The sequence below is a fragment of the Emydura macquarii genome, unplaced genomic scaffold, assembly GCF_026122565.2.
Source record: "Emydura macquarii macquarii isolate MOO-44397 ecotype Brisbane River unplaced genomic scaffold, CSIRO-AGI_Emac_v2 contig_318, whole genome shotgun sequence".
NCBI lineage: Eukaryota > Metazoa > Chordata > Testudines > Chelidae > Emydura > Emydura macquarii.
This window is the reverse complement of record NW_027130455.1, coordinates 13202296-13228685: the sequence shown is the minus strand read 5'-3', so window position 1 is coordinate 13228685 and position 26390 is coordinate 13202296. Positions and strand designations below refer to the sequence as shown.

Genomic DNA, 26390 nt, shown 5'->3' with positions numbered 1-26390 from the left:
TACCTTTAACCCTTTCAGCACATGCAAAAATAATTTAGTTCTATTCAAATAAAGGCTAAAGCTTTAACTACATCTAGAGTATATAGAGTCCTTTCCATTCTATTAGTGTGAGGTTTTGTACAAAATATTGACAAATTAATGGTCTGGTTAACATGCAACTCAGACACCATCTTTAGCAGAAAGCTCTGATGAATCCTGAATGAAACCTTGTCCATGTGGAAAAAAAAATCTCAGAGAGAAGCTAAAGGCTAACTGTTTTTTGTTTTTAATTAAACCAGACAATAAAATATTCCGATCCCTTGAGGAGGTGGGTTCTTTACTCGTGGAAGAACTTGAAGTAGACCCTTAAGGAAACTTAACTATGGGATGGGAAAAAGAGATTAAAATCATTCTTAGGATGTTATGTAGATACTGAAGCCAAATGTACTTTATTAGAACTAACTGATAACCCAGAATATTTAAACAGAGGAGGTTTCTAATATGAGAGGTATATTGGTCTCAAAGACGGGAAATAGTATGATCCCAGAACCGAGCATCACATCTCTTCCATTTCAAGCTGTAAGTGGCCCTAGTGGAAAGTTTTCTACTATTTAGTATCCTGAACTGCTTGACAACAGAACTTTTCAGTCTCATTTAAGCAAGCAGATGTAAGGATGTCAAATCCAGATGAAACTGTGCCATTGTTCTGTGATATCAAGTTGGAAATCAGAGGAAGAGTGATTAGTTTTCATATCAACAACCTGATCTGCTCTGGAAATCAGTACTGGTCAGTTCATGCTGGTGCAATGGACAGTCATGGAAGCAGAGAGTCTTGTTTGAGCTTCATTAACAGTCTTGGAATCAGGGTAAGCATAATGAAGACATATAGAGCACAAAATCATGGACTTATCCTGAACTCATTCCTGGCTTTGAACACACACACAAAAAAGAAAGAAAAAAAACCCCACACGCTTACCACATTGTGTGTTGAGGTTTATAGCCAAAAAAAAATCCATGTTAGGCTCACCTCATTTCTTGAATATATATTATATATCTTTTCATAACTTGAACAAACTTGCCTTGAATCAGATGAAAAAAGGTTAGACAGAATAGATGACATTTGACATTCCAGCACATCTATAGCTAGACGAGTTTATTTTTGATACCGTAGCACCTGAATTTGAAGATGCTGAATGTACAACCCCCAACCTTGTTTGGAGGTATCCACTATCATAATCAGGGTTGGTTGAGGAGGCACAAACAGAAGACCCTTGGGACCCTGAGAAGGGTTTAATCCCCAATGAAGGGACATTAGAACTTAGAGGAACTCTAATAGTCATGTCCCTACTTTGGGTCAGTGAACTGTATATGATCTACAGTCACGATTGGAGAGGACAAAGATGCAGTCTGACTTGAGGAGAGACAAATATGCATAATGCCATGTGCCTTAACCGTCTCAGGCAGAAACATTCTGAAAGTTGTTATATGGTTTCTTTTCACCTGAAGGATGATATTCTCCAAGTTGTCAAACCTATTTTGAGGAAGATATAATGATGCTGTCTTGGAATCTATCAAATCCCTATAAATTCCACCTTTTGAAAAGGCATTAAGTTTGATTTCTTCATATTGATTCTTAGACGTAGGTTCAAGATAAGACTCAGCGTGAAGATGTGATCCATTGCTTGCTTTTGTGAAGAGCCCTGAAGAAGCAAATCTAAACATGGATATGCTTTGATGTTGTATATTCTGAGGAACACCATTTAGGCCAGACACTTTGCGAAGAACCTTGGAGCCAAAAAACAATCTGAAAGGCAATAATTTGTACTGGTAATGGGTCATTTCTAAAACAAATCTAAGAATTCTTTTTATGAGCAGGAAGTATGGAGATGTAAAAACATGCACCATGCATATACAGAGCAGCAAACCAATCCAGTGGATGCAGTGATGAGTACAGCAGTGAGAGGAGTCATTCTGAACTTTTGTTTCTAGATAAAAGTGCTGAGTTGTCTCAAAACTAGAATGGCCCTCCATCTCCCTTTTTACTTTGGCATAAGGGAAAAATGAGAATGAAAACCTTTTCCTTTGTATTGAATGGGAACCTCTTCTATATAACCTAGATATACAACAGGGACTGAAATTTCTCTCATAAGCAATTTGTGAGAGGGATCCCTGAAAAAGAACAAGGAAGGGGGACAGGAAGGATAGCCTGAAATTATAGGACATAATTCATTCAACTTACGTCTAAAACTCTTCTGTCTACAGAGATGTTTACCCAGGTGGCTTTGGAAAAAATTTTAAACACTGGCGAAACGGGGCCAATGAATCCACTAAAAATGGTTCAACTCTTAACAAGTTGATTAGGAGATGAAATAGCAGAAGGAAAATTCATAGAAGAACAAGAATGTTGTCTCCAAAACCACTGTTTCTACCTGGATAAATCAGGTTGTTTCTGATAAAGGTAAGAAGACTGTAGCAGTTGAAAGAGTTGCTTGTACAGCGTCTTTCTGGTTTGTGGAGTATAAATTGCCACTGACTTGAAAGCAGCTCTTGAATCCTTCAAAGTGTGTAATGAGTCAGTCTTGGAACTATTAAATTTGTTCCTTCAAAAGGTAAGTCTTCGATTGTATTCTGAACTTCACATAGGAAACCGGAATACTGGAGCCATGAAGCTCTTCTCATGACTATTGCGGCTGCAATTGAACAGGGCAGCCCAGCTGCCTCCATAGCTGCCTGTCAAGCCAATCTGTAGACTAAGAGGCCTTAATTAATAATATTCTGCATTTCTTGTTGAGGTACCTGAGGTACTTCATCTAAAAGCACCAAAATATTTTGCCAACTGATGTAATCATATCTAGGCAAGTGAGCCTGACAGTTATAAATCACCATTTGGATGATACCTGAGGAATAACTATTTCTACCCATAATATCAAGCCATTTGGCTCCTTATCTTTTAAAGTAATTTTGTAAGGTTGCTGTTTCATGTGCTTTTGAACAGCAAAAAAACTAAGTCCTTAGTATTTTCTATCATCTTTCTTTAAGATAGCTGTAATCATCACTGGAGTTAGTCACACAGAGTTAGTTCCAGTAACTCTTCATTTATGGGCATGGCTATTCTGCCTGGTGCAGAAGAATGTAAAATAGCTAACTGCTCAAGATATTTATCAGAATTCAGCTGAACTGGTATTTCCAGAGCTGCTGCAATCCTCTTTAAAAAAATCAAATCAATCTGGAGATGAGGAAGAAGATGTTGCTATTATCCAGGGTTTAAATTCTCAAAGTATTTTCCAGAGCCCACCATGCCCTCTCCCACCCATTCTTTGCCAAGGGCTCAGGATGTCAGCCCTGTGAGAGGTGTTGGGGTTCAGGGCTTCAGCCCTGCATGGCTAAAATATTTACTGAAACTCTGCTCCAGACAGCTCCAGCTGAATTTAAGCCCTGCTGTTATCCCTTTTTCAGGACTCTATATTGGCAGGAGGTTGTTCTGATTGACCCTGTAATTCTTCCTCAGATGAAACATGCTGATGGGTCACAAAAGAGTTATGAGGCTGCTCATCAAGTGACCAATTTCCAATTGCTTGGGCAATAGAGACCTTTATTTGGAATGAGATGAAGATGGGGCTCTATAGCCCTGTTTAGCCCAAGGATACCAGTGAGACCACATCTACTATTCATAAAAAAAATTATATGGCACCTCAAGGAGAAGGAAATCAAGAATCAAGGAAAGGTTCTTAATCCTTACGAGAGGACTTTTGAGGTCTGATTTTTGGACAAACCTCTGGTGAAATATAGGCAGGTAAGTAAGAAGGAGACCCCTTCAAACTTGCCTCAGAAGCTGATTAAAACAACGCATACCCTTTTTAAGAAGGATGAATACATCTTTGATGACTCTTCACGGAGTACCAGACCCTGAAATCAGATGCTGTGTCAGTATCCATGTAAGCGGTACTGATGAGAAAGGAGTCGGGAAGACAGAATTCTTGATATTTGTACAGGCGTAAATACCTGTCCTTTCCTGGTTACTGTGCGGCCAGTCCACCATCCAATCTATTATTCAGTAGCTAAGATAATCTAAAATCAAGATCTAACCTATAAGTAATATTTATTATTCTATTAATTTAATTAAATTACATGAAAGAACAGTTAAACATAGCCAACAGGTCAATAGTATAAAAACTAAAGCCCATTGATAAAATTTAGAATATTGAGAATAAATATATCTATATCTAAAATATATCTAAAATCCACAGGATACACGAAATGAATGTTCGGGTTCACTGTTTATCGCTAAAAAGAGCCAACATATCCATCGTAGCATACATAGCAAGTCTGCATACACTCTCTCTAAAACTTCTAAATTTATCAATACCTAAAATTTTTAAAATGTCATCATTTCTTTCGCTCCATTTACCTCTTGCCCCAACCACAATCCAAGGAAGTGGATGATCTTCCCACCAGTAAGCTGCAGCACCTCCTCCTCCAACTCAGAGCAGTATGCCTCCTTCTCAATGTGGGCTGCCTCCACACTGTCAGCGTTGTCTTCCCATCTAACTGTGACATCCACAACGGCTACCACTCCTTCCTTTTCAATAATGAGGTAGGGTTTTCTCAACTTCCCTTCTTTATTATGAAGGTAAGGTTCAATCCAAATTTTACATCCTTTATTTCCTACTTTATCAATTAGTGCTTTAACTATTCTATTATGTCTTTTAATTCTTGCTTCTTTCGTTTTTATGCACTGACCAGAGATGTGAGTAATTGTCTCTTTGACCTTACCACACCATCTACATAACCCTTCCTCCATCTTCCGTCCTCTTGCTAGACTTTCCCTGGTGGGAAAAACATTCGCTCTCATTTGCAATGCCGCAATCAGAGGAGGACCTGGTCAAGCAAGGATATTTTAAAAACGAATTACTAATACAATCATTTTTAAAATATTTAATACCAATTCCCTGACATTTTAAATTACTCCATTTTAAAAACTCTTCATCTCTCCACGTTTTAGGATTAGCCATTTTAGCGCTATATATTAAAATTTTCTCCACTAAATTTTCCCCAGCATATAAAAACGAGAAATCTATCCAGTCATCTTTGGAGACAATATGTCTCCTCCATTTACGAATTAACATGTTTGGAATTTGGGTACTGAATTTTGTAACTGCTAGACCCCCATCTCTAGTTCTAGCATAGAATAGCCCGTCAGTTGTACACTGGGGGAGATGTAAAATCTTTTTAAGAGTGTTCCTAACTAAAACATCTAATTCATTTAACATATAAAATGGCAGCTCGATTAAAAGTAATTCATAAAAAACTCTCGTTAAAATGTAAACTTTTAAAATTATCAATTTCTGCGCAGGTTTTAAGGGAGCTTTACATAAACTTTCACACCAATCAACTAATTTTTCCTTAGGGGAATTATTAGCCACTCCCACCCATGGATCTATTCTTGCACCTAGATATCTTTCAGATTCACCAGGTTGAATATAATCACCTAATCCCCATTTATCTTTTGGGTTGATAACATATGTTCCCATGCTTGGGAAAATATGAAAGCCCTTTGTCTTTTTAACATTTACTTTTAAACTTGAATTTTTACAAAAAACTGATTAAGAATTTTTAAATTCTTAACCATCCCCTTATAGGACCTATTTAATATAACAATATCGCCGGCAAAGGCCAATGAAGTTATTTTTCTACCCTGCACTATAAAACCATCTCCTTCATCTTCCAACTTATTTAAAAGAGGGTCCATGGCTATATTAAATAAAATAGGGGAGAGCAGGTCAGCTTGCTTAACTCCACTCTTAATTAAAATAGGTTCTGTCTTATCCTCACCAACACTAATTTCAGTGTAGCAATCTGTATACAAATCCTTTACAATATCAATAAAACTCTCTGATATCCCAAATCTCTTTAACCCCTTTAAAATATGACCATGGCCAACCGAATCAAATGCCTTAGCAAGATCAATAAAAACAACAGTTATTTCGTCTTTATTTTTCTTGGCCCCTTTAATTAACTTTTCTAAAATCGATATATTTTCCTCACAGGGGCTGCGATAAAGCTTTTTTGTCTGGGGCATAATTTAACGGCACTTGATAATCTTTTAGCTAACATTTTTGTATACAACCTAATCCAAATCGAACCAATAGTCAATGGCCTCCAAGATGATATTTTCTTCAACTCTTGTGGATCCTTGACTTTAAGAATTAGGATCGTACGATTGCCTTTAAAACACTCTGGAATCTGTCTATTTAAAAACCAAATATTAAAATCCTTACTAAAATCCTACTATCTAAATTATAAATATCCCATAAATCCTAAACCTTAATTCCATCTGGTCCAGGAGCACTACTATTATCAATCTCTCTTAAGGCTTCTCTAATTTCATCAATTGATAAAGGCCAATTTAAAATTTCATTATCTACCACTTCTTTTACTTTTGGCCATCCACTAGTATTCCCATGTCCTTTACCCAAAATTTCTCTATAATAGGTTTCAATCTCCTTAACTGCTATATTACACGTCGCTTTATCGGGTTCTCCCATAATGATCCTAGCCAACCTTTTCTTATCTTTTTCAAATAGGGTTTGATAGAATCTAAATTTAGCTTTTCTCCCAGCATATTTTCTATTTCTATTATATTTAGCAGGAGACTTACTCACTTTTCTTCCTTGTTTCCTATTATCATTCAGTATATTATTATCTTTATTATTTTCCAAATTCTCTACATCTTCATGAGGAGAGTTCATCAATAATTTACATAATTCCTCAAATAATCCCCAACCTTCTGCTACAGTGGCAGAAGCATTTAATTGCTGTTCAATAAAATCCAATTTCTCTAAAATACGAGCCCCATTACACCTAACTCCTGTTAAAATCCTATCAATTAAAATTTTATCTTTTAAGGGTTTAAGTTTCTCACGTGGAGGAATATCTTCTAAAATATCTCTCATCCCGCCCTCTACCCCTAAAACCATAAAATCTTCATCCTTTTTAACCTTATTCTTGGCCAGGTCCCTCCTCTTATCTGATATTTGCTTATTTGTTTTTGTTTTTAATTCACTTTCTATACACTTATTAATATTTCTAGTCCCCACATATTTTATTTTAAGCTGAATCAATAATTCAATTTCCTCTTCTGTCCATACCCGAGAGCGACTTGTTTTCCCAACCACTCTAGCTTCCTTTCTTTCCTCATTCCTCACCGCGGGATGCCTATGTCTGATGTGTTGACTCCGCCCCGAGCGAGTGTAGAAGGCAGACTCACAGACCGTGCAGGCATACTTCTTCTGAGTTATCCACCTCCTTGGGCCTGCACCTGGGGTAGTGGCAAGCTATGTTATGAAACTGCGAATGCTTGCCACATTTTTTGCAAATAACTCTTACTGAAGTGCTTTTATGTACATTATTTATATGCTTCGCCCATTTACCGAAGCTAGCTAAAATTTGTGAACATATAGGACAATTAAAACAATCTACGGGGTATTCTAAATAAAATATTCCCTCTTTAAATGAACTGCTCTCTTTAAAACTAGCTATATTCATAAAATTTGTATTAAAATTATCTCCTAAAATATTTCTTCTATCTTCATAGAATCATGTTGTGAGTTAAATGGTACCTGTGTACTTGGCACCAAATCCTTTTAGACTGATGGAGCACTTGTAGGAGACTGTATTGTAACCTTCAGAGGTAGTGCTGAAGCCTCAATTATCAGAAGGATTTCTCTTCAATGATAAGAAGCACTTAGAGGTATGCTTCAAGACTTCAGAGGACACTTTTCTATGCCTTGTGTCCCTTCTGAAGTTGCAGCTTTTTCTTTTAAGGACCTGGAGAATGAGATGTGTCCCTTTCAGTCTTTTAACTGCTTCAGGAACACTACATGTAGAGGGGACACTGGAGACAAACTGATTTGACTGACCAGGTTCTGAGTCAGGTTTCATGGATCTATCCAGGAGCTACATCCTGAATTTAATGTCCCTGTTCTTTTGAAACTATTTGCCAAATGAACAGCATACAGCACATTCACTAGGAATATGTCCCTCACCTATAGACAGTAATGACATTTTTCATGAGTGTCTCTGGCCAATATAGCAACAGTATACGAGATGCATGTTTTGAAACCAGATTTAAGAGCCAATATAGCTGACTATCACTCGGTACTGGCACCTAAGTGTTTAAAGTATCATAAAATACCAACATTAAAATACTAATTAAAAACTAATCTAACACTAACTGAAGTTTAAATTGGAAGTAAGGGACATTCCGTCTCCAGCTTAAGGCTCTGGTTGAAGGAACTGCCTTCGTGGGGAGAAGGATTAGAGTGGGGAACATGAGAGCATTCAGTGAGCATGTGTGGACCAACAGGGGAGAGCTAGCTTGGAAAAAATTCTGCATCCTGGAGGTAGGAGGATGCACAAAACCCAAGAATGGAAGACAGACAACCACTCAATGAACATCCAATGCTATCTCATATACTGTAAATAACCAAACACCCCAGGAACAATTAAATAATTTATACAGTGCCAACCAAGCACTTGGTCCTTAATGGACAAAAATAAAGACAAAGGGTGAAATCATGGTCCTACTGAAGTTCATGGCAAAATTCCCATTGACTTCAGTAGGGCCAAGACTCAGGCAAGGCCCTTGTCCTGAAGAGTTTATAATCTAACTAGACAGTATACAAACAGAGGAAAGGGGGAAGAGGGAACAATGAAAAAAAAAAAATCAGCCACAATGAATGGTGATGTCAACCACACGTTTTGTTAGCTCATGATTTATAGGCCAGGGATAAGTGAGTGAGGTCATATATGCATAGGTTAAAGTATGAGTGGTTCTTGCATGTGTGGAGGGGACAACGGGCCTCCCCTCCTCATCTTTCATCTCCCTGCACAATGGCCTGTCATACAATCATAGAAGATTAGGGTTGAAAGGGACCTCAGGAGGTCATCTAGTCCAGAGCACAGGAATAGCTCCCCTTAGGGTATAAGCCACCTTTAAGAGAGCAAGGAGAAGGTAGGACTATGACTCTGTCCACCTTTTTCCTCTGGTCAGAGTTGGCCAAAGTCCTGTGCGGACATTCAGAGGATGCTGGGAGAAACTCAGACTAAGTGATTACAAATTGTTGTGGCCAGACCAAGAGGCTGGTACCCTAACATCATTGCTCTGAAAAACCGCATGGATACATCAGATCAGGCACTAGCAATGGGGAAGAATACGAGTAGCTGGGAGAGAAAGTAACTGAACTCAGTGCACTATTATCAGTAACAATTAAAAAAAAAGTCCTTAACTGCAAGATTGAATTTTGGAAAACTAAATTCACTGAATAAATGCACGGCTGTTGGACGGTCCAAGCTGACATGGACGGTGAGGGCTTAGCTGCATTTCTCAATCAGCTACTAATTAAAAATCTCAGGATAAACATAGAGAAAGACATGATTTACATAAAAATAGCCTACAGATTTCCAAGGGAGCCTTCTCCTGGAAATGAGGGACAAAAGATGATCATATTACAGCATTTGAACTGAGAGGATCCACAGTGCCTCATTCTGAAAACAAAAAGGAGCCACAATATGAAAAGGTGCAGATTTTTTTTCCCCAGGCTTGGGATCTGTTAGCGAGGATGGAGGAAATTAAAGTACAAAATGCCATCTTCAATATGTAAGTCATGGATGGATATTTGAGAGATATTTTTATTTATGAAATTACCTTTCAATAGATTTAATTTCTTAGAGAAAGCAGTGTCGTACATGTGACATTCTAACAGATAAATTCTGTATGTATTAATATAGTCTAATTTTAAAGATTTGTACTGTTGATGCTACATTTTATTGTGTAATGTGTTTGAATTTAATAATTCAAGATTGCATTTGAGCCTGTTATTTGACAATTTTTAATCAAAGATTAATATAGCACAATAGAGAATACAGGCAGACGACATACTTTACCACCTCTGGTAGATGGTGAAGAGAATGTAGCTTGATCTCTTTTTCTGTACTTGGTGGAATGCTAACTGTGTTCATTTGCAGTCTAACCCCTGTCCTTTTATACGGTACGAGACAAAATAAACTTTTTGGAGGGTGAGTACTTTTCCACAATTAATTTTATCATACGTTCTGTTTTCCTACTTACTGATGGAATTTCTTTTATGGTTCTCAGTTTACCTGACTGATGAGTAAAAAGGAATCTCTAACCCAGTCATTACTTAAAGCTGTGATAACTCATTAAGAACTGTTGGTTAAGAACACCTTTCAACAGGTCATTATTCCCATCTATTACAAAACACATCTGTAAAAACAAATATTTCTAATCGATCACCCAGTTCATAACTGAAAACTTCTGCCATAACAAGTATCCCTTATCACCCACCCAATTTTGTTTGCAACATACTTCTGTAGACACTTTTAGTAGTCTGAGGGTTTTTTTTTCCCCTGGACACCTGGATTCCCACAGTCCTGAAGATGCTGAGGATAATTAGATACAACGAAATACTCAATCATATACAATTCTTGAATGCAGGTCACTTCCTGGTGAAGAACCAATGCTCTGAGCCTTAGAATTCAAACACAGTTTGCTAATACCATAAAGACTGAGAGAATAGTGAATGTGTAAATGAATATACAAGAAAAAAGGGGACTAAAAGGGTTAATATTTTTCAAAGGTACTAACAATTAAACAAAAGCAAAGGCCTGACTTTTCAATCCTGGGGGCCTAACATTAGACCCCTAAATCTATTTTTAGGCCTGATTTTCAAAAGGTGCTGAATACCTCTTGTTCCCATTGACTTCAGTGGAATTTGTGGATGCTCAGCTACTCTGAAAATTAGCCCAGTTTTACTTAAAAGCTTAACTTTAGGTATGCAGGTTTGAAATTTTGGGACCATCATCTTTTGTTTGCTTACTAGTAGATGAGGACATAATTTTCATCATTGATATACTTGTATTTTGCCATATCCTACATTTACCATTAACATTAATGTGAATGTTAGATCTCAATTTCCTTGTACTAGCCTGACAGCTTATCCCTTAGAGAAAAGAAAGTTCAGGAAGACAGGGCTGGCAGTCAAATACTTTCACCAGGTCAGGGTGAAAGAAGAGAGTGCAGTGCACTGTCTTTGCCAGATACTTCAAGGGATAATAAACTGGAAGCTAATTCAAGTACACTTCTTTAAGTTGTATAGTTTTATCTCAGAAATGGTTAGATTAGCAAGGTTAGCCAACTGTATCTTCATCTGGGAATCTAATGTTAAATCATTCATGGAAAATATCCTCAGTTAATGTTTAGTCTCATTTGATGTGGTTTTGCTCAAAATTTGAATGCATCTTTCACTAATTCCAAACGCTCCTTTTCCTAATGAATTTCTATAATCAATTTTTTTTATTCCTTTAGCGATCCTACTACCCATCTATAGTTCCAACCTAGCTTTTGGAACAATCCTATAATAAACGCCATGTGGAACTGCGATATGTTTCTGAGTTTTTATTTTACTTCAGATTTGTTCTTATAAGTGAATTTGCAACTCACGAGAGTTGCTAGATCAATAGCTTTGGACATTAAAATCTTCTCTTTATCCACAGTGACGATGCAAATGTCTGCTCAATGTCCTTTGTTAATGTGTCTTGACGTTGGCCTGGAGAGAAGAGGGGGCAGTTTGGACTCCAGGCCCACTCAATTCTTGACCTCTCTGCTGAGGTGAAAACAGTTCACTAGTTTTTGTGGTGGGGTCCACCAGGAAAATAACCGAGACTACCTGTTTAGTACATAAAAGCTTCCTTGCAATCTTTGGTCACTATTGACCAGGAACAGATTTGAGCCAGTCATAGTGAAGAACAGCTTCAAATCCTTCCAACAGCTGAAGATTTTGGTACATAGACTTTGTCATCTATAGTGCTTGATAATCCAAGGGCTGAGCTTCCTTCCATTCAGTGGGAGGCATGGGTGACAAACATCTCAAATAGATAAGGCCTAATTTTAGGCACATGTCTAAAAATTGCTATCAAAACTTCCATACATTTCTCACACACTTACAGAGCTAAGACTAGAAAGGTGGTCTTTCACATTCAAAGAACACAGGCCACTCACACTTGAGTTAAAGAGGTTCACCCTTTGAGTAGTAGTAGGTCCCTTATTCTCCTTGAAGACCACCCACTTGACAGTGGTATAATCAAACACAAAATATCCGACAACACAGGCCAAGGGTGGGGAAAAGGATGCACTGCACTCCCCATTTCACAGATGAGATTAAGTGACTTGTACAAAGTCACAGAGAATCTGTGCAGAGAGAACATTTGAAGGGGCATGCAGGGTCATGTGCCCTCCCAGATTTCTGCCAGGGTTTATATGCCCTGCCCTGAACCCCACTGCATACCACTAGAACCTTTAAATTGACCCTTCCTCCTCCCCCACTATCAACAGTTGCATGTAGTCTCTGTGTTTGTGTCAGAGTCAGGAATTGAAGCCAGTTCTCCTAAGTTTTAATATAGTATTTCAACCACAAAACCACTCATCCTGCATTACAAAGCCATCACATGACATTTTCCAACACCTGATCCATCTATTTCATTATATATACACACTTGTAATTATTTATCTATTACCTCTTGGTTTTTCTGCAGACTTTCGTGGCCTGTAGCAGAAGATTTGGTCTTCTCCCATTTCTCTGCAACTTGATTTGCTTCTTCTGTTTTTTGCTCACAGCTTTTCTGGGAGTTTAGCAATGTCACTTCATAAAACTCTTGAATATCTGTTAGTAATGAGAAATAAAAAAAGACTATTTGATATGCTAGATTTAGCAGTCCCTGATATTATTTATAACTAGTATCTACTTATGCACTTTGGACGCTACATTATAATGGTAAACACATAATATTACATTTCTGGCAGAAGGCACCAACAGGCAAATTGGTTTTCTGAAATATCTGAGAAACTTTCCTGTTTTAAAAGATTTTTATTGACCATTTCAAGGAAATATAATTAATATTGAGAGAAGATTGAGAATGAGCATACTGCAATAATAAATGAACATATGTAGACTAAAATGTGGTATGAAAAAGAAGTTTGAATCATCTTCGAAAACTAGAAACAAAAAAAGAGATGTTCACCATCTCAAAAGGAGCTCACCCTGACAGCTGTCCCAGGTGATGAAGTAGCTCCTAATCTTAGCTGCCAGTTCAACAGGAACTCTTAAAGGTGGTCAGGGTACAGAGGCCATCCCAGTTAGGACAGGCAGGAATGGCTTCCAGTTACACTAGATTAACTCCTTCAAAAGGATATCTCCCTATTCCAACAGAAGCAGCACCTCTAGCCAGGACTAGGAGCTGCTGACATGTGCAGCTTTGGCCCAGCTCAGTTCCCACCAGCCAGAACTGCCTTTGTATTTAACTATTAATGGCAAACATTAAGGATTCAAATCTATGCCAATTTAAATACCCGCAAATTGGACTAATTGTCATCTAACTAATTTTTACTGTCTTCACTATCACAAGATAGCTTAGTACAGTATAAGATGATGAAAAAGCTCTCCTAGCATCAGAAATTGTCCTTTTAAACTAACCTGCAATCTCTAAAAAATTATGAGCACTAATTTGGCAGTGATATTTCATAGTTAGCATATAGTAAGTTTCTTCTAGTATCAGATAGAAAGGTCTGTAGGAATTTATAGTTGTATAGTACTTAAGGTCACTTTTCACCATTAAAATTAAAAACTGTAACACATTAGGCTACAGCAGGAATGCTATTTTTGTAAGCACTGTTTGAATGTGCATAGCAAAGTTACAAGTGTACAGTATATAGGATTCTTTACCAGGCTAATTTTTATTGCACCTGCAAGAAAAATGCCACATTAAACAAATATGTAGTGGACTCCAAGTAAATGCCCTGCAGAAATAAACTGATCTGTGGCTCTTGCATAAAGTTGCCACAGTTTTAGTTGTAAGAGTATTATCTGGTTTGACAGGAGTTGTTCATCAAGGGAAGAGCAAGACATTATTTGCAATTTGGCCTTAGAAACTACCTGATCTTGTGTGATTTTTTTTTTTTAAATAATCTCTCTCACACACACACACACACACACACACACACACACACACACACACACACACACACACACACACACACACACACACCACAGTGTGCATGAGAGAGAAAGAGAAAGACTCTAAAAGGTCTATCTGCTCTAAGAAGACTCTAGGTTTCTCTCTCTAGAAAAAATGACAACTGGTGTGTAGATGAGAAAAGAGCTCTCATACTGATGTAGACTGAATTTCAGCACTCTTGTGATTATAAAACCCCATGATGAAACAGAGGATTCAGTCCAGTCGGTCGCATCTTGATGCTGCAAGCTGAAATTGCCATCTCTGTAGAACAGAGCAGTAACTTGCAATCAAGGTGTGTACAAATAGGATCTAAAATCTGTGTCAAGTGAAAGTACTCTAATGATGTGTTTTGAAACTATTGAATGATCTCCATTCAACAGTGCTGAGGATGGGAATGAGTTGTAATGGAAGCAACTGGACTGAGAGCAGTGTTGGGCTCAAGCTAGACCGTGCGGGGTAGAGATGGGTGAGGCGGCCATATTTGAAATAGTCACTGCAGCATGGTGGTTGCCATTTCATGTAATCAAAATCTAGTCTTTATTATGGATGTAATTTACAGGAAGATAAATTGAACCAATTGTGAAATCTTATGCAAATGAAATCTGCATCAGGTATTTATCAAATTGCTAAGTAATGCTAAGATCAAATTTTACTCAAATGTCTATATTAATATTGACCATCTTGGCGCGCGCACGCACGCACACGCACACACAATCACTCTTGTTTTGGCACCAGTGCAACTGTTGTACTCTATTCCCAAATCTCAAACACTTTCTCAAGGAAGGAACTCTGGCTTGTTTCAAGAATGTTTGATCCCATAGGCTTTTATTTATCTCAGCACAATTAAATATAGTAATTTATTTGTTAAGATAGGGATGACTTGCTATATTCAATAACCTGACTTGCATTTGCTGTTCACTTAGCCTCACCTGAATAGTTTGTTACATTTAACATAATATGATACACAACCCCAAGGAATCTTACACTTTCTATCCTTAAGTAGCCATGAAGGGAGCACAAATTTTCCATATGCAACCTTACTTAATGTTGTATGAATGGCCCCAAAAATGCATCTGTATAACTTTACAAATATATAGAGACATGTATATAATACTAAGCCATGTATTAAATAGTCCTGTCATAAATCTAGTTTAACAAGTCATTTTCTACTTCAAATGATAGTCTCTCTAATGGTTCATGAATTTTCTCCCAAACAACTTAGAAGACGACCCATAAGGTGCCCAATTATCCTCTAAATTACACTGGTTGTGCTGATGTAACTCCATTGACTGTTTTATACTAGTGTGAGGGAGAGCAGAATTGGGCCCTTTTTAATAAGGTAGGGCTGGTAGCACCGTCTATTATAGTTGCTCAATACTTCCCATTGTAAGACCCTGTTTTCAGTTGCTTATAACTCTGCCAAACCTTAACCATTTGGACTGAAATTTTCCATGCCAGGTGTCTGTCTCAGGCTGAATTTCTTGGAAAACTGCAGCCAAAAAGTTTTAGACATTTTAGAGAATGAAGCTAGGAGAAAAATATCATTTTGTCATGTTAAAAAATTCTTGAGACCTTTTCTTTGAAATACCTTAATACTCCCATTGAAAGTCAATAAATATCTAACTTAAGGTTCACAACACAAGTCCATGGCAGAGTCAGGAACAGAACCCTGAATTCTTAACTCCCAGTCCTGTGCTTTCCTAATTACATATGTCAGCAAAACTACCAAAAAATATTTGACATAATCAGAGTGAGAGTGATTAATCTCTGGCTACCACTAAGATTAATGAGAAAACTATGAATGATGAATATCAGAGGGACAAAATCTTAATGGAGTGATCCATGAAATGGCAGACTAATCTTCCAGTGGAAGCTGAAAAAAAATTCCAACATTCAAGACATACAAAGCTTGCCTGGAAAACATTCTAGAAAGATTCTCTAAAGAACAGTCTTGCCCTAGGAGATGTAACAGAGAACTTAGTAGATCTACACCTCTAACTGGCGTAATAAAAACAAAATCCATGAGAATAATTTGGGTTAAAATTTAAGATTTACATTAAATTTAACCCTTTAATTATAAAGCCCTTTAATTTAACATTATAAACCCCACATGTGAATAAAACTCATGTAGAGAAGCCCAGTTTCTGCAGCTCTTAAGCTGCAGGATCATACAGAGATGACAAGTTCAAGTTCAAGCACTTCCCCTATGGGGACAGCCAATCACAGCCAAACTAGGTTGCATACAGCCGTTTACACATGTGCAGTGTTCTTATTGGCTACAGCAGAGGATCAAGACCCAGGAGTTCATATCAGTTAACTCCTGTTTGAATCTCGTGATTAGGGCTGGATGGGAACTGATTTTTCATGTAGTGGGGATTTCCATTATTTCAAAATGTTTTTTCATTCTGAAATGGAATGAAAAATAAGATTTGCAATTTTTCCTCCAATTGAAATTCCCAAAAACAATTCAATTTGGGTCAAGCCAACATTTTCCACTTCTGATAAAATATAAACATTTCCCTCCGATTTTACCTTTTATTATATAATTAAAAATTTGAAATAAAAGGTAATTTTGAAACAGAAAATCAAAACCTGTTCTGACAAAAATCAAAACAATTAAAATTCTTTAAAAACAAACTTTACACAAAATTGACACTTCTGTGAAATGTTTCTCTTTCAACTAATAGACATTTTGCAGCAGAATGATCATTTCCAACCAGCTCCACTCTGGAGAGAAACTAAATAAATCAAGTATCAAAGCAATCTTAATGCAGACACAATTAAACCCAGTGCAGAGCAAAATTAAACTGTTATTTCATGGTCACAACTCCAATTCACCCAGGCTGATTTTGTACATAAAAATCCAGCAAGACTTTCAGCTACGGGGTGGGGAGAATAGGTAGGTAGCAGACGCAGCAAGATAAGGATAAACAGCAGAACGCTGGGAACTATTTAAGAATATTTTACTAAATGCCCCCAATTTACAATCCTGCAATAAAGAAAGAAAGACTATATGCTGGCTTAATAAACTGCTATAGAGCAGAAGTGAAAGCAGCTACAAAAAATTATATTTACTATAGATAACAAATGGGAAAAAAAGCAATAAATATAAATTAGAAGCTAGGAATTGTATAAAATTGTTAAGGGAAGAGAAAGGACACAAGAAAGGATATTGAAAAAACAATGGTCAGAATTAAGGAGAGTAGGAAGTTTTTTAAATATATTAAGAACAAAAGGAATCCTAATAAAGATATTGATCCATTACTAGTTAGAAACGGTAAAATTGTCAATAATGATGCAGAAAAGACATTAAGTGGTCAACTAATAGGTGAAGAACAGTGCAGCTTTAGACCAGGCTGAAGTTGCATTGATCAGATATTCACACTCCAACATCTGCTGGAAAAAAGTGAACGAGGATTAAAGATGTTTGCCATTTTCATCGACTTCAAAAGGCATTGGTTCCTGCTTGGAGGGAAGCATTATGGAAAGTAGCATTTATAATTGCAATGATCTTATCTGAAACTCCATATGATTCTGCTATAGATGAGCACAATGTTGTAAGAGTTGGTGGAAAATTAAGCAGCTGATTCAAGTCAAAGACAAGGGGGCATGGAATAACCTTCACTTTTCATCATGTTTTTAAAGTAGACCTTAAAAATGTTAGATAAGTTTGAGGGCATGACATTGAATGATCTAGCATTAAGCTCCTTAGCTTATGCAGCTGACACAGTACAACTGGCAGACATTTGAATGATGATACTTTTCATTACCCTGGAAAATTGGTGTATTTAAGCTGAACTTATAATAAATGCCAAAAAGATGAAGTGGTTGCATCTTGGAAAAGGTAAAATAGCTTAAGTGTTGAAATACAGCAGCAGTGAAGCCATAGAAGTAAAATCTTATGGGTACCTAGGCTCTGATCAAACTTCCAACAGTTCCATCAATGATGAGGTTGAAAGGAAAGATGCCTTAGCTACAAGTGATACAAAGAAATTGACGAAATTATGGACTGATAAAAACATTATGTTTGGTGCCAAAGTGCAAATTTATAAAACCAGAGAACTAACAATATTACTCTATCGTCTGGAAGTATCTGTGTTAAGTGAAACAGCCATCAGAAGGTCAGAGGCAGTAGAGATGAGAGTTCTTTGAAAGATCACAGGTATAAAGTGGAATGATCTAAAGACAAATGAAGAAGTTAGGCAAGTGGGATGTGAAAGGTTATAATGGTAGGAACACTGCAGAAGAGAAACAGATGACAGGCTCCGAAAGAAAATAATGCAAGTACAACCACGGTCAATCCTGTCAGGCCCTGTGCATCAAACCTGCCAGACAGCTGGCATCTCCATGCTGCCACCTAACAGCAGCTGTACCCAGCTTGCGCTCCACTCCCCCACAACCCACTGTGGACATAGACCGTAGGAAATTTCATTCACGGGGTCTGAAAGATAGCAGTACCATTGTTCCCAATTGGATCCCCACCCCATATAAAGATAAGGGGTGTCCCAGGAAGCATCCAGGCAAAAGAGGGGATTTTCTGTAGCTGCCACGACTATTCCTAGCTCATGAACTTGATTTGGAATTTGCCTTCTGATTCAGATTCTGAAACTTGATTCGGACTCTGACCCTTGGCATCAACCCTGGCCTAGAACTTTACTACACACTCCTCCAGTACTCCCCACCTCAGGTTTGCCTCTGCTCAGACTCTTGGTCTTGACTACCTGTGTTGGGACCCTCACAGTTTACCTAGATCACCCTAGCCCGTGGTGAAGGCTTACCTTGGGGGAGCATGGAAGAAGCAGGCCACTCCTGCCCAGCATACCCCAGAGGATATCGGAGATGCCTGAATAGGTTGACCACTCTCAGGAGGAGCTCCCCATGTGTTTAACCCAAGCATCACAGCTTGCAAGAAGGAACCAAGCTTTGCTCAGGCAATCCACCCAGCTCCATGAAGAAAACGTGGTATTGCAGGCCCAGCTACTATAAGAACAGGCAGCCCAGCTGCAGGAGGAGAATGCCTTATTCCCAGGCCCAGGCCCATCCCAGAACAACTTAATGAGTGTCAAAAGTTTGTAGGGTTTATGTTCTGCTCTGCCCCCAGTCCTACCCCACTGACCAAGCAAAAGTCAAATAAGCGAACAAGACACTATCACACTGGGACACCTTCCTCCTGGCATTTTCTGCCATATTTGTCCCCACTGTGCCTGCTCAGCAGAGGTGGCCCTGCACAAACTCCAGCAGGGACAGGGATCAGGCTACGCCTACTCCATTTCAGTGACTAGTCTCCAACACTGAGTGGAACAGAGCAGCACAGCTCTACCAGTTCCAGTGCAGATTATGTGAGGAAATCAGGATGAGCGAGCTCATGTGGAGGACCCAACCATCCTAGATGCTTTTGTTGACCTTGTCATACACAGAAAAAAGGCTCAGCGAAAGATGTGATGTTCCACCGGGAACACCCCCCCCAAGTTAGAGGTACTGTGGATCTGCCATGACTTACTATTAGCAGGCCATCTGGGGTACCTGCCATTTGGCCACCCACTCCTTCTGGAGACCCTAAGTGCTCACGACAACCAGTCATATGTTGATTCTGCCGCATGACATCACGCCCTAAATCCCTCAGCACCCTAGTGCCTTCCAAGATTTTGTCTAGACCCTGGGTGGCCATTACCCTGGACTTCATAGTTGAGCACACCATGTCTAACAGACACACTGTAGTCCTCAGTGTGGTTGACCAGTTGACAAAAATGGCCCATTGTCCACCTGCCCTCTGCATAAAAAACAACTCTGCTCCTAGGGACTCATTATCTGTCTCCATGGACTCCAGGAATGTGTCACAATTGATTGGGGTCCACAGTTTGTATCACTATTTTGGCACAAAACCCTATGATTTCTCAGGGTCTGCACTTACACATCCACCACCTCTCATCCACAAACTGATGGTCAATCCACATGAGCTAATCAAGTGTTATAACTACATTGTGAATTTCCACCAAGCCAACTGGTCAAGCCTCCTACCACCACAAGCAGAGTTTGTTTACAACACCATCCATATCTCCACCAGGCAGAGTCCGTTCTATGCCAGCTGTGGCTTCCAAACCTGTCTCCATCTGGCAACATCTGTCTTCATCAATCCCACAGCCATTGACTGGGTATGGCAGTCCCATGGAGTCCAAGATGAAACTCAAGACCCACCTGGCCAAGGCCAAAGGGGACTACAAGCAGTATGCTGACCCCTGGTGCTAGGAAGGCCCAGCATCCAACACAGGTCAAAAAGTGTAACTCCCAGCCAAAAACTCGGCACCAACTGGTACCTTGTGGATTGGGAGAGCTATAGCCCAGAAGAGCAATACTGGGATTCTGCATCCCAAATCCATTCCTCCAACCTCATGGCAACCTTCTATACAGCCCATCAAAACAAGGGATGCTTGTGGGGTGGGTAAAGTAAAGCCATGTGGGTCTAGAACCAAGACCTGAAGAGCTGCCAGGTAGCTGGTATCTCCATATAACCAGCTTATGCTGTGCTCCACTCCCTAGGACCTACTCTGGATACAGACCATGGAAAGTCCTACCCCTCAAGGGTTCTGACAGACAGCAGCCCCATGGTTTCTGATTGGCTTACTATCCTAGATAAATCTATATGTAGGTCATAGTGGTGGAGGAGCAGCATTATATGTGAAAGAAAACAGAATCAAATAAAGTAAAAATCTTAAATGAATCAAACTGTGCAATAGAATCTCTATGGATAGTAATTCCATGCTTGAATAATGTGGCGAGGGCAGCCTACTCAGCCCTGCCGGTCTTGCACTCTCTTCGGCTACACTGGTGGTGTGGCTGGGTGGGAGCCGGGGGGAGGTTCCCGGTCCCACTCTTTACCCCAGACCCCGACCCAGGGACCCTGTGAGGAGTAGCCTCAAGCTGCTTAGTCTGTGAGCTACTACCTTCCCTGGGTTGCCTATCCTTGACCCCACTGCTCGTGGTCCGCTTCCTAGAAGCAGGGTGAGTGTCTCCCTCAGGCCTCTGTGCCTATGATCCCTGGCTGTGCCCGGACAGGCTTCCCCTTGACTCCTGTACCTTTTGGGTTGTGGTAGCAACAGCAATCACTCCAAGCTGTCGAGGAGGAGCTGGAGCTACTCTTAACTTCCTTTTAGCTACCCCTATCTGCCTGACTGGGAGGCTTTTAACTGCTGGGGCAAGCTCCTCAATTGGCCACAGCTAGCCTAATTGGCCTAATTGCCCTGGAGTAACCGCAGCTGAATCACCCAGGGAACAAAGATTTGTTGATCCTGGGGCTAATATATATACCCTCCACTACTCTCCTGTAGCCATTGAGTCTGGCCCTGTCACAATAATCAGAATACAGTAGTAGGGATATACTATCAACCACTTGACAGGTGACTGATAGTGACTGTGAAATGCTCAGGGAGATTACAGAGGCTATAAAAATAAAAATCACAATGATAATGGGTGGTTTCAACTATCCCCACATTGACTGGATATATGTCACCTCAGTATGTGATGCAGAGATAAAGTTTCTGGACACCTGAAATGACTGATTCTTGAAGCAGCTCGTCCTGAAACCCACAAGAGGAGAGGCAATTCTTGATTCAGTCCTAAATGGAGCTCAGGATATGGTCCAAAAGGTGACTATAGCTGAACCACTTGCTAATAGTGACAATGACATAATAAAATTTAACATCCCTATGGGTGGGGAGGGACACACCAAAGCAGCCCACCATGGGAGCATTTAATTTCAGAAAGGGGAACTACACAAAAATGAAGAAGTTATTTCAACAGAAATTAAAAGGTACAGTTCAAAAGTGAAATCCCTGCAAGCTGCATAGAAACTTTTTAAAGACACCATAATTGAGGCTCAATTTAAATGTATACCCCAAATTAAAAAACATAGTAAGAGGACCAAAAAAGTGCCGAAGTGGCTTAATAACAAAGTAAAAGAAGCAGTTAGTGGCAAAAAGACATCCCTTTAAAAAGTGGAAGTTAAATTCTATTAAGTTAAAAAAAAAAAAAAAAAAAAAAAAGGAGCATAGACTCTGGCAAGTGAAGTGTAAAAATATAATAAGGAAGGCCAAAAGAGAATTTGAAGAACTGCTAGCCAAAGACTCAAAAACTAACAGCAAAAAAATTTTTTTAAGTACATCAGAAGAAGGAAGCCTGCTAAACAACCAGTGGGGCCACTAGATGATCAAGATGCTAAATGGGCACTCAAGGAAGATAAAGCCACTGTGGAGAAACTAAATGAATTCTTTGCATTGGTCTTCATGGCTGAGAATGTGAGGGAGATTCCCAAACCTGAGCCATTCTTTTCAGATGACAAATCTGAGGAACTGTCCCAGACTGAGGGTGTCAGAGGAGGTTTCAGAATAAATTGATAAATTAAACAATAATAAGTCACCAGGACCAGATGGTATTCACCCAAAAGTTCTGAAGGAATTAAGATATGAAATTGCAGAATACTAACTGTGGTATGTAACCTATCATTTAAATCAGCTTCTGTACCAGATGACTGGAGGATAGCTAATGTGATGCCAATTTTTAAAAAAAGGCTCCCAAGGCAATCCCAGCAATTACAGTCTGGTAAACCTAACTTCAGTACCAGGCAACCTGGTTGAAACTACCGAATTATCAGACATCTGGACAAACACAATTTGCTGAGGAAGAGTCCACATCGTTTTTGTAAAGGGAAATCATGCCTCATCAATTTAACAGAATTCTTTGAGGGAGACAACAAGCATGTGGACAAGTGGCTATAATGTACTTAGATTTTCAGAAAGCCTTTGACAAGGCTCCTCAACAAAGACTCTTAAGCAAGTAAGCGGTCATGGGATAAGAGGGAAGGTCCTCTCATGGATCAGTAACTGGTTAAAAGATAGGAAACAAAAGGTAGGAATAAATGGTCAGTTTTCGGAATGGATAGAGGTCAGTAGTGGTGTCCCCCAAGGGTCTGTACTAGGACCAGTGCTGTTCAACATATTCATAAGCAATTTGGAAGAAGGGGTAAACAGTGAGGAGGCAAAATTTGCAGATGATACAAAACTACTCAAGATAGTTAAGTACAAAGCAGACTGTGAAGAGTTACAAAGGGATCTCACAAAACTGGGTGACTGGGCAAGAAAATGGCAGATGATACTCAGTTTTGATAAATGCAAAGTAACGCACATTGGAAAACATAATCCAAACTATACGTATAAAATGATGGGGTCTAAATTAGCTGTTACCACTCAAGAAAGAGATCTTGCAGTCATTGTGGATAGTTCTCTGAAAACATCCACTCAATATGAAGCAGCAGTCAAAAAAGTTAACAGAATGTTGGGAATCATTAGGAAAGGGATCAATAATAAGACAGAAAATATCATATTGCCTGTTTATAAAGCCACATCTTGAATACTGCGTGCAGATCTGGTCGCTCCATCTCAAAAAAAAGATATATTGGAATTGGAAAAGTTACAGAAAAGCACAACTAAAATGATTAAGGGTATGGAAAAGCTTCCATATGAGGAGAGATTAATAAGACTGGATCTTTTCAGTTTGGAAAAAAGACAAGTAAGGGGGGGAATATGATCGAGATCTATAAAATCATGACTGGTGTTGAAAAAGTAAATAAGGAAGAGTTATTTACTCCTCATAACACCAAAACTAGGGGTCACCAACTAAACTTAATAGGCAGCAGGTTTAAAATGAACAAAAGTGACAGAGGATGTGGAGAAAGCTGAGGTACTCAATGCCTTTTTTGCCTCTGTCTTCACAGACAAGATCAGCTCCCAGACTGCTGCACTGGGCGGCACAGAATGGGGAGGAAGCGAACATCCCGCAGTGCTGAAGGAACAGGTCCAAGACTATTTAGAAGGATTGGACATACACAAGTCCATGGGGCCGGATGCAATGCACCCGAGGGTGCTGAGGGAGTTGGCTGAGGTGATTTCAGAGCCATTGGCTATTATCTTTGAAAGCTCGTGGCAACAAGGGGAGGTCCCTGAGGACTGGAAAAAAGCAAATATAGTGCCCATCTTCAAGAAAGTGAGGAAAGAGGATCCAGGGAACTACAGACCGGTCAGCCTCACTTCAATCCCTGGAAAAATCATGGAGCAGATCCTTAAGGAACCCATTTTAAGGCACTTGGAAGAGAGGAAGGTGATCAAGAGCAGTCAACATGGCTTCACCAAGGGAAAGTCATGCCTGACCAACCTGATTGCTTTCTATGATGAGGTGACTGGCTCTGTGGATGTAGGGAAGGCGGTGGATGTGATATACCTTGACTTTAGCAAAGCTTTTGATACTGTCTCTCACAGTATTCTTATCAGCAAGTTAAAGAAGTATGAGTTGGATGAGTGGACTATAAAATGGATAGTGAACTGGCTAGAGCATAGGGCTCAACGAGTAGTGATCAATGGCTCCATGTCTAGCTGGCAACCGGTCACAAGCGGAGTGACCCAGGGTTTGGTCCTGGGGCCGGTTTTGTTCAACATCTTCATTAATGATCTGGAAGATGGGGTAGACTGCACCCTCAGCAAGTTTGCGGATGACACTAAGCTGGGGGGAGTGGTAGATACCCTGGAAGGTAGGGATAGGATACAGAAGGACCTAAACAAACTGGAAGATTGGGCCAAAAGAAATCTGATGAGGTTCAACAAGGAAAAGTGCAGAGTCCTGCACTTAGGAAGGAAGAATCCCATGCATAGCTATAGACTAGGGACCGACGAGCTAGGCAGCAGTTCTGCAGAAAAGGACCTGGGGGTAACAGTGGATAAAAAGCTGGATATGAGTCAGCAGCATGCCCTGGTTGTCAAGAAGGCTAATAGCATATTGGGCTGCATTAGGAGGAGCATTGCCAGCAGGTCGCGGGAAGTGATTATTCCCCTCTATTTGGCATTGGTAAGGCTGCATTTGGAGTATTGTGTCCAGTTTTGGGTCCCCCACTACAAAAAGGATGTAGACAAGTTGGAGAGAGTCCAGCGGAGGGCAGCAAAAATGATTAGAGGGCTGGAGCACAGGACTTATGAGGAGAGGCTAAGGAAACTGGGCTTATTTAGTTTGCAAAAGAGAAGAATGAGGGGGGATTTGATAGCAGCCTTTAACTACCTGAAAGGGGGTTCCAGGGAGGATGGGGTTAGGCTGTTCTCAGTGGTGGCAGATGACAGAACAAGGAGCAACGGTTTCAAGTTGCAGGGCGAGAGGTCTAGGTTGGACATTAGGAAAAGGTTTTTCACTAGGAGGGTGGAATGGGTTACCTAGGGAGGTGGTGGAATCTCCATCTTTAGAGGTTTTTAAGCTGAGGCTTGACAAAGCCCTGGCTGGGATGATAGACTAGCTGAGGTTAGTCCTGCTTTGAGCAGGGGGTTGGACTAGATGACCTCCTGAGGTCCCTTCCAACTCTAATATTCTATGATTCTATGAAAAGGAAGTATTTCTTCGCACAACACAGTCCACCTGTGGAATTCCTTGCCAGAGGATGTTGTGAAGGTCAAGACTATAAGAGGGTTCAAAAAAGAACTGGGTAAGTTCATGGAAGATAGGTCCATTAATGGCGATTAGTCAGATGGGCAGGGATTGCTGTAGAAGCTGGGAATGTGTGATGGGATGGATCACTTGATGATTACCTACTCTGTTCATTCCCTCTGAAGCACCTGGTATCGGCCACTGCTGGAAAAAAGGATGCTGAGCTAGATGGACCATTGGTCTCACCCAGTATGGTCATTCTTATGTTTTTAATCTAAGGGATGTTCCACAATATGGCCAGGCAACATTGTGGACTCTCTGTAGCTGATATGATCTTGCTCCTAAACTCCTGGTTTCAATGTCAGCTTGATTTGGACACTGCCTTCTGACTAGGACCTTGAAACCTGACTCTGACTCTGACCCTTGTTAGCAACCCTGCCATGGAACCTGACTATTCCCTCTTCTGCTCCTTCCTGCCTCAGGTTTGCCCCTGCTCTTACCTTTGCTCCTGACTGCCTGTGTTGGGATCCTGAAAAATCTGACCTAGAGGCCGACCATCAACTACAAGGCAAGATATTGTGCACAGGGACATGACCAGGCTGGGCTTAGAGGAACAAGCCATGAACAGGAATGAATGGCAACAGTGAAACTGTTCCCTGTTTCTGCAAAGATGCTCTGGGATGAAAAAGAAAGAGCATCAACTCAGGAACATGTTAAATCACAGTGATTAAAGTTAGACATTCTAAAATCAGCAGGTCTGGATAGTTTGCATCCTAGAGTTTTAAAAGAGCTGACCAAAGAGTTCTCTGGACCATTAATGTTGATTTTTTAATAAGTCTTAGAACATTAGGGAATTTCCAGAGGAC

The 26390-nt window shown here is 39.8% G+C and overlaps 1 protein-coding gene across 1 annotated transcript in view; it reads right to left on the bottom strand.

The window, feature by feature from the left end:
• LOC137165978 (disks large 1 tumor suppressor protein-like) overlaps positions 1 to 26390 on the bottom strand; it is a 263745-nt gene that overhangs the window by 75087 nt on the left and 162268 nt on the right. Inside the window, exon 4 of the mRNA XM_067567537.1 lies at positions 12574 to 12719. Within this exon, the coding sequence (XP_067423638.1) occupies positions 12574 to 12719 (146 nt within the window). The remainder of the gene's footprint in view (positions 1 to 12573; positions 12720 to 26390) is intronic.